We start from the raw sequence: 14,922 nt of genomic DNA on the forward strand, positions 1-14,922 counted from the left end.
TATGGCTCAGAGAGTGGGAGGCGGACTCTGCATCAAAAAAGTCTCTCACCTTCCTTCCTTATCAAACCGGTCGCTTATTTGGAGAAAAACTGGTTTAAATCATTTCCGATACTATAGGAGGAAAGAGTTAATTCCTTCCCCAACAGAGACTTGGGCGTCCCTTTTGGAGACTGCAGCAAATCCGTTTCCATTCCTTTTGCTCCACTCCAAGCTGGGCCACTACCACTACTTCGTCCGGTTCAGGACGTTCTCCACGAAGAGATGGAGGAACTCGGGTCTCATACAGGCCTAACCAGCATTGGAAGTCCCAACCCAAGCAGTCGAGGCCTAAAGGATCTAGGTCCCAGAGATTTTCTCAACGCTGACTATCAGTGCTATCCGGTCGACACCAGCAGGGTAGGCGGCCGCCTACTTCTCTTTTGTCAGTTCTGACTTTCCATCATCTCCAACGAGTGGGTCAGAAATATGGTGTGGTCCGGATACAAAATCGACTTTGCTACGCGCCCTCCTTCACGTTTCTTTCCTTCTCCTCCTCCCTCTTCAAAGGCAAGGGCAAAAGCTTTCCCCCTGGCCATAGACGCATTGCGTCACGATGGCGTCATTGTCCCTGTCCCAGAAAGCAAAAAGTTTCAGGGTTTCTATTCAAACTTTTTTGTTGTCCCAAAGGATGGAAAGGTTTAGACTTCAAACTTCTAAACAAGCTTGTCAAGGTCCGTCATTTCCGCATGGAATCTGTGTTCAGTTATCACTTCCCTAAAAGAAAGGGAATTTTTGACCTCAAACGACATCCGAGACGCTTACTTGCACATTTCAATTTTTCCCCCTCGCCAGAGATTCCTGCGCTTCGCCATTCACGATCAGCATTTCCAACTCATGACCCTGCCTTTCGGCCTTGCTACTACCCCCCAGAGTATTCACAAAGGTCATGGCGGCCGTCATGTTCCATCCTGCACTCTCGAGGCGTGATCGTTCTGCTCTATATGGACGACCTGTTGATCAATGGTCCGTCCTTCGACGACTGCGTGGAGTCCGTTCGCATTAAGGTACCGTCACACTAAGCGACGCTGCAGCGATACCGACAACGATGTCGATCGCTGCAGCGTCGCTGTTTGGTCGCTGGAGAGCTGTCACACAGACAGCTCTCCAGCGACCAACGATCCTGAAGTCCCTGGGTAACCAGGGTAAACATCGGGTTACTAAGCGCAGGGCCGCGCTTAGTAACCCGACGTTGACCCTGGTTACCGTTGTAAATGTAAAAAAACAAACACTACATACTTACATTCCCGGTGTCTGGTCAGGTCCCTCGCCTTCAGCTTCCAGCACTGACTGTCAGCGCCGGCCGTAAAGTACATCGGTGACGTCACCGCTGTGCTCTGCTTTACGGCTGGCCGGCGCTCACCAGTCAGTGCGGGAAGCTGAAGGCGAGGGACCTGACCAGACACCGTGAATGTAAGTATGTACTGTTTGTTTTTTTTACATTTACAACGGTAACCAGGGTAAACATCGGGTTACTAAGCGTGGCCCTGAGCTTAGTAACCCGATGTTTACCCTGGTTACCAGTGAAGACATCGCTGAATCGGCGTCACACACACCGATTCAGCGATGTCAGCGGGAGATCCAGCGACGAAATAAAGTGCTGGACTTTCCCCAGCGACCAACGATCTCCCAGCAGGGGCCTGATCGTTGGTCGCTGTCACACAGAACGATTTAGTTAACGATATCGTTGCTACGTCACAAAAAGCAACGATATCGTTAACGATATTGTTCAGTGTGACGGTACCTTTACTTGCGATACCCTTTCTTGCCTGGGCTGGCTGATAAACTCAGCCCAGCAGATCTCCTTTCTAGGAATGTCCCTGGACTCTTCTCGGGGGTTGGTAATTCTCCCTCCAGACAAAGTCTTAGCCCTTCAACGAGGAGCCCAAGCTCTCCTTCAGTCTACCCCTCACTCCATCCGGTTTGCAATGAGGGTACTAGGAAAGATGGTAGCCGCAATGGAAGCAGTCCCCTTTGCACAACTGCACCTTCGTCCCCTACAACATGCCTTTCTGGCAGCTTGGGACCGAAACCCTTTCTCCCTCGACCGAAGGTGCCGCTTATCCCTGCTGGTCAGGCAGACTCTCATGTGGTGGACATTGAACTCTTCCCTCAACCAGGGGAGGTCCTTTCTACCCGTTCAATGGCTAGTGGTGACTACCGATGCCAGTCTTTCAGGCTAAGGAGCAGTCTTCTGCCACCATACTGTTCAGGGCCGCTGGTCAATTCAGTAATTGAAGCTGCCGATCAATGTTCTGGAGATCCGTGCTATTCTACTGGCCCTGCAGCACTTCCATCACCTTCTGGCGGGTCATCCCATCCGTATCCAATCAGATAACGCCACGGCTGTGGCAAACATCAATCATCAGGGGGGTACCCGCAGCAGGACGGCCATGTCCAAGGTAACGTGCATCCTTCCATGGGCAGAGAACAACCACTCAGTGATCTCAGCGGTACACATTCCAGGAGTGGAAAACTGGATGGCGGACTTGGAAACTTTATTCCACTTTCCCGTGTATCACATGATAAACTAAAAGTTGTCATTTAAAAGTACAACTTGTCCAGCAAAACAAAAAGCCCTATTTTGCTATGTCTTTGGAAAAATTAAAACTTATGACTCTTGGAAAAAAGAAAACAGGAGAGGAAAACAAAATGCAAAAAACAGAAACTAGTCATGGCACGAAGGAGTTGAAGGAATCTGTCAGCAGGTGTTTGCTATGCGATGTGACACAGATCCTGATTCCAGTGATGTATCACTAAGCTTACTGGGTGCAGCAGTTATGATGGTCACCGTTTTCTCTGCTGTAGGTGTAGCAGAGCTCAGTTATTGAGCTGTGTATCACCTCTCCCGCACCACTGTGTACAATGTATAGTGAGAGGAAGCTACTAATCAGTGCTGGAGATGGGGTTTAGACTACCCTGCATGTACCACATTTCCAGTAGTGATAATCTCCTGCTGATAAAACACTGGTTGTATTGAAACAGAAAAACACAGGCAACTAAGTGATATATCACCAGAATTAGGGTCTCTGCTCCTACATTTTGTTCCTCTCAGATAACATAGCAAAAACCTGATGACAAATTCCCCGATGCAGTGTTCAAAAGGCAAATCCATTTCTGCCCCAATTTCTGCCACCATACAGTACTCGTATTATACACTTTGTAGACCCTTTTACTGTTTTACTTCATCCACATAACACTTTACATATATATCCACGTATACCTGCACAGATATACTACCTGATAATGGAAATCTTTCACAAAGTTATTTTTACTTGTTTTTTTCCTCAAATGTTTAAAGTTGCCATTTTAATTTAATACATTACTATTAAATTATCAATGTCTATTTTATTGTCTACACCCAGTTGTTCTGTCAAGCGATGAGGAGGAAAGGGGACATGAGAAAGGTCTATTATTGGGGAATGAGCAAACTGTGTCGGAATCCTCAAATAAAACGAAGGAAGATGATGAATGGGAAGATCCGTCTCCGTCTTCCTGTAGTGATGAGGAGCCTATGGTATGTTAGTAGTTTACTGTGAGTGTTTTCCACAAAACAATCATGGGTTTCTAAAGGGTCCGTTCCCACGTTCAGGACCTGCTGTGGTTTTGATGGTGCCGAATGTCCACACCTATTATGCAAATTGGCGGACACACATTTACATTTTTTACAGGAGATCCGCAGGTGCACATAGACTCACAGTGGACATGGGATTTCTAGAAATCCCATCCACTATGGTGTAACATCTGGCCGCTGCCTTTTTGACTTTTCATAAGTGCACAGCGACAATAACGCAGCAAATCCTGAATGTGGGAACGTACCCTGATGGTGTGCTCTGAAAATTTCAGTAAAAGACCTTTCACCTGTACTGTCAAATCTGCTCAAGTGAGTGCTTGTATGTCTAATAATACAAAAAAAACTACCTTGAACCATCTTTTCTCAGTAATCTGAAGTGTTTCCCTCTTATTCCTTAAGAATACAATGGTAACTAGATTTCACCCCTCCCTGTGGGTCTATTTCTACTCAGGTATCCCTGATTAGACAGAGTCAGGGACGCAACCTCAACCAGTAACACCCAGCTGTCCATTTTTTTCCAGTTTTTTTTTAGGAGGAATTACAGCAGCACTTTGCATAGGTCTAAGAAAACTGCCCTTCCCACATGTGTAATATTATGGGAACACAAGTATTTACTGAAACAGACTTGCTGACTGATGTCTGCAAAGCTTTGACAGATAGAGGTAATTTACCTCCTAATGGATGAAACTTGAAGATTTGGAGCTCTGAAACAGACCAAAGTGTTGGGAAATATTTCATGTAGAAAGATTTATTAATGGTGATAAGGTATTCAATTTAAAGTGTTATAATAATAATCTTTATTTATATAGCGCCAATATATTCTGCAGCGCTTCACAGTTTAACAATTTCAAACACAACAGTCATAAGTAACAGCGTTAACAATAATACAATAATTAAAGCAGAATAAAATGCCCCTGCTCGTGAGGGCTTACAATCTACAATGAGGTGGGGGAGATACAAAGTACAGGTGTGTATTTACAATGATGCTCCAGCCATCTTCAGGGGTGGGGGATAGATAGAGATAGCGAATGGGCTACACACGCACACTAAGGGTACCGTCACACTATACGATTTACCTACGATCACGACCAGCGATATGACCTGGCCGTGATCGTAGGTAAATCGTAGTGTGGTCGCTGGGGAGCTGTCACACAGACAGCTCTCCAGCGACCAACGATGCCGAGGTCCCTGGGTAACCAGGGTAAACATCGGGTAACTAAGCGCAGGACCGCGCTTAGTTACCCGATGTTTACCCTGGTTACAAGCGTTAAACTAAAAAACAAACAAACAGCACATACTTACATTCTGGTGTCCGTCAGGTCCCTTGCAGTCTGGTTCCCGCACTCAGTGACTGCCGGCCATAAAGTGAAAGTGAAAGCACAGCCGCTGTGCTCTGCTTTCACTTTACGGCCGGCAGTCACAGTGCGGGAAGCAGACGGCAAGGGACCTGACGGACACCAGAATGTAAGTATGTGCTGTTTGTTTTTTTTTAGTTTAACGCTTGTAACCAGGGTAAACATCGGGTAACTAAGCGCGGTCCTGCGCTTAGTTACCCGATGTTTACCCTGGTTACAAGCGAACGCATCGCTGGATCGCATCGCTAGATCGGTGTCACACACACCGATCTAGCGATGACAGCGGGAGATCCAGCGATGAAAGAAAGTTCTAAACGATCTGCTACGACGTACGATTCTCAGCAGGATCCCTGATCGCTGCTGCGTGTCAGACACAGCGATATCGTAACGATATCGCTGGAACGTCACGAATCGTACCGTCGTAGCGATCGAAATGTTATAGTGTGACGGTACCCTTACACATAAAATGACTTTGATTAGGGAACGTGATTGGCCGCTCTGAACAAATGTGTTTTGAGGGAGCGACTAAAACTATGCAAGTTGTGGCTGCTTCTAATTTCTTGTGTTAGAGGATTGACGCAACATGGAAGAAGTCTTGGAGTCGGGAGTGGGAGGTACTGATTAATGCAGAGGTTAGTCAGGATAGACCGAAAAGAGGGAGGAGATGTTTGGGGGTGCCGCACTGTGGAGAGCTTTGTGGGTGACAACAAGTAGCTTAAATTGGATCCTATAATGAATGGGCAGCCAGTGTAACGACTGGCGAAGAGCGGACGCGTCTGAATACCAATTAGCCAGATGGATGACCCTGGCTGCTGCATTAAGGATGGACTGGAGAGGGGAAAGTCGAGTGACGGGCAGGCCAATTAATAGAGTGTTACAGTAGTCCAGGCGGGAGTGGATCAGTGCGACAGAAGACCTAAGCTAGAAGATCGTTGGGTACAGCCGGGACCAGCTGCTTCGAAAGCATCACCAAACCAGGGATTCAAGCTTCAGGAGGCTAATTTGCATATTCCAGGTGCCTTCTGGGAGAAGCGAAGTCTCCCTAAGCTAGAAGATCGTTGGGTACAGCCGGGACCAGCTGCTTCGAAAGCATCACCAAACCAGGGATTCAAGCTTCAGGAGGCTAATTTGCATATTCCAGGTGCCTTCTGGGAGAAGCGAAGTCTCCCTAAGCTAGAAGATCGTTGGGTACAGCCGGGACCAGCTGCTTCGAAAGCATCACCAAACCAGGGATTCAAGCTTCAGGAGGCTAATTTGCATATTCCAGGTGCCTTCTGGGAGAAGCGAAGTCTCCCTAAGCTAGAAGATCGTTGGGTACAGCCGGGACCAGCTGCTTCGAAAGCATCACCAAACCGCGCGCCTTTTGCCTGTAGGACATTATTGCAAGAGAGCTTGGCTGAGTAGATTACACAAGAAGGAAAACACACAGCAAGTCAGCAGGATCTAGGAGCAACATGGCAGATGTGACAACCTACATGGTGAGCTGCAGCATGTGCTACATGTTCACAGATCGACCAGAAGAAGAATCCAATTTCACCTGTCAGAAGTGTAGACTAGTGGCCCTTTTAGAAGAAAAGGTGCGGGGTCTGGAAGAAAGAATAGCAACTTTGAAACTCATCAAAGAGAATGAAGACTTTCTAGACAGAACAGAAGCATCTCTACTGGTCACAGAAGGTGCAAAAAGTGTCAGAGAACCTCCAAAAGCAGATGAGTGGAAGCATGTGACCAAAAGAAGCAAGAAGACCATGGAGAAATCACCAACCACACAACTGAAGAACCGATATCAAATCTTTGTAGAGGATGAAGATGGCACACCTAAGAATGAAGCAATACCAGCAAGCAAAAAAGAAAAGGGCACACAGCAACAAGTGACAGCAAAAAGTACAGCCAAGAAGCAACGAAGAGTGGTGGTGGTGGGAGACTCACTACTGAGAGGCACCGAAGCAGCCATCTGCAGACCGGACATAACTGCAAGAGAAGTATGCTGCCTTCCAGGTGCGATGATCAAGGATGTGACCGATAGGATACCAAAGCTCTTCAGCTCCAAGGACGTCCACCCATTTCTTCTGATACATGTTGGCACCAATGACACGGCAAGGAAGGACCTACCGACAATCTGCAAGGACTTTGAAGAGTTGGGGAAGAAAGTAAAGGAACTGGATGCACAGGTAGTTTTTTCTTCTATCCTTCCAGTAGACGGGCATGGCACCAGGAGATGGAACAGGATCCTTGATGCAAACAACTGGCTAAGACGATGGTGCAGACAACAAGGATTTGGATTCCTGGACCACGGTGTGAATTACTGGTATGATGGACTCCTCGCCAGAGACGGACTACACCTCAACAAACCTGGGAAACACACATTCGCCAGAAGACTCGCTACACTCATCAGGAGGGCGTTAAACTAGAAGAAGAGGGGACGGGAAGAAAAACATTAGACTCGAACAAAGACGACCCAGGAAAACATACTCAGAAGGGAGGTAAGAACATTTCTAAAACAATCCACAGTGAGGAGATTGGAACAAAACAAAATCCTCTAAACTGCATGCTCGCAAACGCCAGAAGCCTGACAAACAAGATGGAAGAACTAGAAGCAGAAATATCTACAGGTAACTTTGACATAGTGGGAATAACCGAGACATGGTTAGATGAAAGCTATGACTGGGCAGTTAACTTACAGGGTTACAGTCTGTTTAGAAAGGATCGTAAAAATCGGAGAGGAGGAGGGGTTTGTCTCTATGTAAAGTCTTGTCTAAAGTCCACTTTAAGGGAGGATATTAGCGAAGGGAATGAGGATGTCGAGTCCATATGGGTCGAAATTCATGGAGGGAAAAATGGTAACAAAATTCTCATTGGGGTCTGTTACAAACCCCCAAATATAACAGAAACCATGGAAAGTCTACTTCTAAAGCAGATAGATGAAGCTGCAACCCATAATGAGGTCCTGGTTATGGGGGACTTTAACTACCCGGATATTAACTGGGAAACAGAAACCTGTGAAACCCATAAAGGCAACAGGTTTCTGCTAATAACCAAGAAAAATTATCTTTCACAATTGGTGAAGAATCCAACCAGAGGAGCAGCACTTTTAGACCTAATACTATCTAATAGACCTGACAGAATAACAAATCTGCAGGTGGTTGGGCATTTAGGAAATAGCGACCACAATATTGTGCAGTTTCACCTGTCTTTCACTAGGGGGACTTGTCAGGGAGTCACAAAAACATTGAACTTTAGGAAGGCAAAGTTTGAACAGCTTAGAGATGCCCTTAATCTGGTAGACTGGGACAATATCCTCAGAAATGAGAATACAGATAATAAATGGGAAATGTTTAAGAACATCCTAAATAGGCAGTGTAAGCGGTTTATACCTTGTGGGAATAAAAGGACTAGAAATAGGAAAAACCCAATGTGGCTAAACAAAGAAGTAAGACAGGCAATTAACAGTAAAAAGAAAGCATTTGCACTACTAAAGCAGGATGGCACCATTGAAGCTCTAAAAAACTATAGGGAGAAAAATACTTTATCTAAAAAACTAATTAAAGCTGCCAAAAAGGAAACAGAGAAGCACATTGCTAAGGAGAGTAAAACTAATCCCAAACTGTTCTTCAACTATATCAATAGTAAAAGAATAAAAACTGAAAATGTAGGCCCCTTAAAAAATAGTGAGGAAAGAATGGTTGTAGATGACGAGGAAAAAGCTAACATATTAAACACCTTCTTCTCCACGGTATTCACGGTGGAAAATGAAATGCTAGGTGAAATCCCAAGAAACAATGAAAACCCTATATTAAGGGTCACCAATCTAACCCAAGAAGAGGTGCGAAACCGGCTAAATAAGATTAAAATAGATAAATCTCCGGGTCCGGATGGCATACACCCACGAGTACTAAGAGAACTAAGTAATGTAATAGATAAACCATTATTTCTTATTTTTAGTGACTCTATAGCAACAGGGTCTGTTCCGCAGGACTGGCGCATAGCAAATGTGGTGCCAATATTCAAAAAGGGCTCTAAAAGTGAACCTGGAAATTATAGGCCAGTAAGTCTAACCTCTATTGTTGGTAAAATATTTGAAGGGTTTCTGAGGGATGTTATTCTGGATTATCTCAATGAGAATAACTGTTTAACTCCATATCAGCATGGGTTTATGAGAAATCGCTCCTGTCAAACCAATCTAATCAGTTTTTATGAAGAGGTAAGCTATAGACTGGACCACGGTGAGTCATTGGACGTGGTATATCTCGATTTTTCCAAAGCGTTTGATACCGTGCCGCACAAGAGGTTGGTACACAAAATGAGAATGCTTGGTCTGGGGGAAAATGTGTGTAAATGGGTTAGTAACTGGCTTAGTGATAGAAAGCAGAGGGTGGTTATAAATGGTATAGTCTCTAACTGGGTCGAAGTGACCAGTGGGGTACCGCAGGGGTCAGTATTGGGACCTGTTCTCTTCAACATATTCATTAATGATCTGGTAGAAGGTTTACACAGTAAAATATCGATATTTGCAGATGATACAAAACTATGTAAAGCAGTTAATACAAGAGAAGATAGTATTCTGCTACAGATGGATCTGGATAAGTTGGAAACTTGGGCTGAAAGGTGGCAGATGAGGTTTAACAATGATAAATGTAAGGTTATACACATGGGAAGAGGGAATCAATATCACCATTACACACTGAACGGGAAACCACTGGGTAAATCTGACAGGGAGAAGGACTTGGGGATCCTAGTTAATGATAAACTTACCTGGAGCAGCCAGTGCCAGGCAGCAGCTGCCAAGGCAAACAGGATCATGGGGTGCATTAAAAGAGGTCTGGATACACATGATGAGAGCATTATACTGCCTCTGTACAAATCCCTAGTTAGACCGCACATGGAGTACTGTGTCCAGTTTTGGGCACCGGTGCTCAGGAAGGATATAATGGAACTAGAGAGAGTACAAAGGAGGGCAACAAAATTAATAAAGGGGATGGGAGAACTACAATACCCAGATAGATTAGCGAAATTAGGATTATTTAGTCTAGAAAAAAGACGACTGAGGGGCGATCTAATAACCATGTATAAGTATATAAGGGGACAATACAAATATCTCGCTGAGGATCTGTTTATACCAAGGAAGGTGACGGGCACAAGGGGGCATTCTTTGCGTCTGGAGGAGAGAAGGTTTTTCCACCAACATAGAAGAGGATTCTTTACTGTTAGGGCAGTGAGAATCTGGAATTGCTTGCCTGAGGAGGTGGTGATGGCGAACTCAGTCGAGGGGTTCAAGAGAGGCCTGGATGTCTTCCTGGAGCAGAACAATATTGTATCATACAATTATTAGGTTCTGTAGAAGGACGTAGATCTGGGTATTTATTATGATGGAATATAGGCTGAACTGGATGGACAAATGTCTTTTTTCGGCCTTACTAACTATGTTACTATGTTACTATGTTACTATGACAGTGAGGGTTTTTGTTGTTTCCATGGTGAGAAAAGGGCGGATTCTAGAGATGTTCTTTAGGTGTAAGCGGCACGAACGGGCAAGAGATTGTATATGGGAGGTGAAGGAGAGACTGGTGTCAAACATAACACCCAGACAGCACGCCTGCTGCTGGGGTGTTATAGTGCCACCCATGGAGAGGGAAATGTCAAATTCAGGGAGGTTAGTATATGGCAGGAGCAGAAGTTGTTCAGTTTTGGAAAGATTGAGTTTCAGATAGAGAGCAGACATAATGTTGGGGACTGCGGACAAACAGTCACTGGCGTTCTGTAGTACAGCGGGAGTAAGGTCAGGGGATGACATGTATAGTTCTGTGTCATCAGCATAAAGATGGTACTAAAAGCCAAATCTGCTGATGGTTCGGCCAAGGACTGAGCCCTGAGGTACCCCGACAGTGAGAGGAAGAGGAGATGAAGTGGAGCCAGCGAACAAAACACTGAAGGAACGGTCAGAAAGATAGGAAGAGAACCAGGAGAGAGCAGTGTCCTTAATGCCTATTGACTGGAGCCTAGAGAGTAGGAGATGGTGGCTAATAGTGTCGAAAGCTGCAGAAAGGTTGGGAAAAATGAGCAGAGTGGTCACCATTACATTTTGCTGTCAAAAGGTCATTGGTCACTTTGATGAGTGCAGTTCTGTTGAATGTAGGGGCTGGAAGCCAGACTGTGAAGGGTCTAGGAGGGAATGAGTGGAGAGGTAACGGGTAAGGCGGGAGTAGACTAAGCGCTCCAAGAGTTGAGATGAAAGGGAGATTGGAGACCGGTATGTAGTTGTTTGCGCAGGATGGGTCGAGAGCGGGTTTCTTTAATAATGGAGTAATGATGGTGTTTGAAGGAGGATGGGAGAATGCCCGAGAGAGGGAGAGATTAAAGATTGTAGTTAGGTGCGTTGTGACAACTCGAGAGATAGAGACTGGAGGAGATGTGAGGGGAATGTATGTAGTTGGATGTGAAGAAGAGAGGAGCTTGGAGACTTTTTCTTCTATGATGGGATCGAAGCCACGGCATCTGGTGGCTGGGAGTGGATTTCCTGATTAATATTATCTATTTTCTCTATAAAGTGGGAAGCCCGGTCATCAGCACAAGCAGAGCACAGCTGCCAGAATACTCACTGGCACCGTTTAACGCAGAGAGCAGTGAGTATCCATTCCTCTTCAGTAGCGCACACTGTCAGCCAGCGGCTTCCTGCTGCAGCCAGCGGTCACGTGTGCCGATACTTGCGAGAATTGAATATTCTGAATATTCATTTTTCTTAAGTATCGGCACACGTGACTGCCGGCCCCAGCAGGAAGTCTCCGGCTGACACTGCGCTACTGAAGAGGAATGGATACGATACTCACTGCTCTCTGCGATGAACGTCACCGGTGATTATTCTGGCAGCTGTGCTCTGCTTGTGAGCAGCTCATGATGTTCCTGCCATGCGCTGCTTATAAGCATTAAGCAGCTGCTGGCACTGGAGCAGGATGCTGCAAGGGAGCGCCGTGTAGGTGAGTGTAATGTTTTTTGCATTTTTTTGTTTGTTTGTTTTTTTTATCTTTCTTGATGGGGCCATGCATACCAAGAACTGGATGGGGCCAGTTATAAAAGAAAAAGGATGGGACCAATCATACCAGGAACAGGATGGGGCCATTTATACCAGAAAAAGGATGGGGCCAATCATACCAGGACTGGGTTGAGGTCGTGTATACCAGGATCGGGATGGTGCCAATCATACCAGGATAGGGATGAGGGAGCCATGCATACCGGGATAGGGATGAGGGGCCATGTGTATCAAAATGGGGATGAGGGGGCCATATATAGCAGGATATTACAGTACAGAATTGACCATTTTTTTTGCTTCAATTTTTTCCCCCTAATTTCCTCGTCTAAAACCTAGGTGCACCTTATGGTCAGGTGCGTCTTGGGGTATGTGCACACATTGTGGACTCACTTGACGCTGCGGATTCCCAGCAGTTTTCCATGCGGTGTACAGTACCATGTAAACCTATGGAAAACCAAATCCGCAGTGCACACGTTGCGGAAAATACCGCGCGGAAACGCTGCGGTTTATTTTCCGCAGCATGTCAATTCTTTGTGCGCATTCCACCTAGTTTTACAACTATTCCTTTATAGAAATCCGCAGGTGTAAAAACACAGGCAAAATCCACAGAAAAACCGCAGGTAAAACGCAGGTCATTTTACCTGCAGATTCTGCAGAATCCATGTGGAAAAATCTGCATTAGAATCCGCAACGTGTGCACATACCCTTACAGTCCGAATAAAAAGGTAACTGCTTCTTCTAGATGCTTAGCTACTGGGATGATAGACAGCAGAGTTCTTATTCTACATGTATATTAATTACCTGGAACATGATTATCAGATTGGTGGGGGTCCGATGTCTGGCATCCTTCCTGATCAGCTGATCTCGGTGCCGTATGCGGAGCTGAACAGCACAGCTCCGTAGTGGCTGCTGCCGGGTACTGCAGATCCATCTCTTTTTTTAATAAATAGGAGCCATGAAAGTATAGACATCTGTTGGGCTGTAAATGTTTAGATTAATGCATCTGTTTTAGCTTTCCCAGTCTTACTATGGTTTCATTGGTTGACCCTAGAGAGGATAGCAGTGTGGCCTCTTGTGTGCGTGCACGGAGCTTTTTTTATTGCCACCTTCTAGCCTATCATTATCATGTGGAGCTATAGCAAAATGTAAGCTCTCAGATGTTGTGCAGTCACTTGATTGTCTGTTGATTGCAGCACAAAAGAGAGAAAGTCTGGAAAAGGGCAAATTGACCAAAAAAAGTTACTTGCAGTAATGAATCTTTTCTTGTTCATATTCAAACACAATTTCAATATTGGAATATAATGAGCCCAAAGCTTAAATTTTCTAATTGGCATTTTCTGATGTACAGGATTGTTCTGCCTCTGTAGCAGATCCACTTCCAGAATCGGAGAATTTATCGCTGAAATTACGGTTTTTCAGAGTGTACCATGGCAAGAAGAAAGGATACGCAGACGGCTTCGCTATGGTAATGTACTAATAGGTCAATCACATTGATGTCCCAATGAACATATTCGAGTTAGATCGTGCTCATGCACATGATCCCTCTGCCCAGGTTGTCCACAGACGGCAGGGTGATTCCTCGTACTGTGTAGGGCAGAGGGAATTGGCACATGCCACCAGCATTCAGCACACTAGATGGATAATTATCCATGGAATTGAAAGCTGACCAGGAGTGTAAAAACTATTATGTAAGGCTACTTTCACACTTCCGTTGTTTGGGCTACGTCGCAATGCGTCGTTTTGGAGAAAAAACGCATCCTACAAAGTTGCCCGCAGGATGTGTTTTTTCTCCATAGACTTGCATTAGCGACGCATTGCGACGTATGGTCACACTTCGCATCCGTTCGTGTTTTGGCGGACCGTCGGCACAAAAAAACGTTCAATGTAACGTTTTTTTGTGCGACGTGTCCGCCATTTTCGACTGCGCAATGCGCGGCTGAAAATACGCCCCCTCCTCCCCGCTCATCACAATGGGCAGCGGATGCGGTGTAAAACTGCATCCGCTGCCCACGTTGTGCTAAATTTAGCACAACGTTCGTCGGTACGTCGGGCCGACAATTAAGTTTTAAACTTTTCCAATTGACGACTTGCGTTTTACTTGAGGTAACAAGAGTTTCTAGAATAATATAGGATTTTGATGTGGGGCTTCCTCTTAAGTATGAAAGTCAAAGGGAACCTGGCAACATCTTTTCTTTATCGCTATGTATGCTGCTGTCGCTAGGAGGCTGACACTATGCAAAAAAAGGAAAATAGCTCCTCCTTCGCAGTATACACCCACCGACAGGCACAAAGTACCTCAGTTTGTGCTTAGTGTCTGTAGGAGGCGGACCTGGATCTGTTCCCAGATCCGCAGCTAATCCTTTTTTCCTTCATTGTTGTGTTTTATTAACCCCTACACCGGGTCTGAGGCGTCCGCGCCTTTTTGTTTTCACATGGCGCGTTCCTTTCGCAAGTATATCGCTGCCCGGAACCTTCTTTCTCTGCCTCACACTTTACCCTCGTCAGGACACCGCACAGAATATGGCATCACTGAACGACAGCGGCCATTTTTTCTTCTACCCCTCCTTCTGTCCTGGCCAGAGCCACGCCCCCGCACTAAGCGCGCGTATTTATCGCACGCTTTCTCCCCCATCACGTGATCTCCTCTCCCTACCCAGTGCACTACCCCGGCAACATAACCAATAGAAGGGGCCCCTATTCCCTTATGCCGTGAGACGTGGCCAATTTTCATGCCCAGACTAGGATTTTTGTTAATGCCTTTTTTTTCCGGTTCTGTCTCTGTGGGTGCCGAGCCTTCGCATAATGCCATGTCCTCTGTTGATTTAGCCCCCGGTTTTGGGCCTTCTCCAGACTCTTGTGTAGCCACGCCCCCTTACCGGGCCACGGCTACTCAGCGGTCGCCTTCCACTCAGCCACGCCCCCTTACTGGACCCTCG

At 45.8% G+C, this 14,922-nt stretch overlaps 1 protein-coding gene across 3 annotated transcripts in view; it reads left to right on the plus strand.

The window, feature by feature from the left end:
* SENP7 (SUMO specific peptidase 7) overlaps window positions 1-14,922 on the plus strand; it is a 177,379-nt gene that overhangs the window by 74,793 nt on the left and 87,664 nt on the right. For 2 of the 3 annotated variants that reach the window (XM_069757698.1, XM_069757699.1), the window contains exons 8-9: window positions 3,402-3,553; window positions 13,335-13,451. In XM_069757698.1, the coding sequence (XP_069613799.1) occupies window positions 3,402-3,553; window positions 13,335-13,451 (269 nt within the window). The remainder of the gene's footprint in view (window positions 1-3,401; window positions 3,554-13,334; window positions 13,452-14,922) is intronic. The other variant, XM_069757700.1, reaches the window with a different exon arrangement.

Source organism: Ranitomeya imitator, chromosome 3 (assembly GCF_032444005.1).
Source record: "Ranitomeya imitator isolate aRanImi1 chromosome 3, aRanImi1.pri, whole genome shotgun sequence".
In the NCBI taxonomy this organism is placed as follows: Eukaryota; Metazoa; Chordata; class Amphibia; order Anura; family Dendrobatidae; genus Ranitomeya; species Ranitomeya imitator.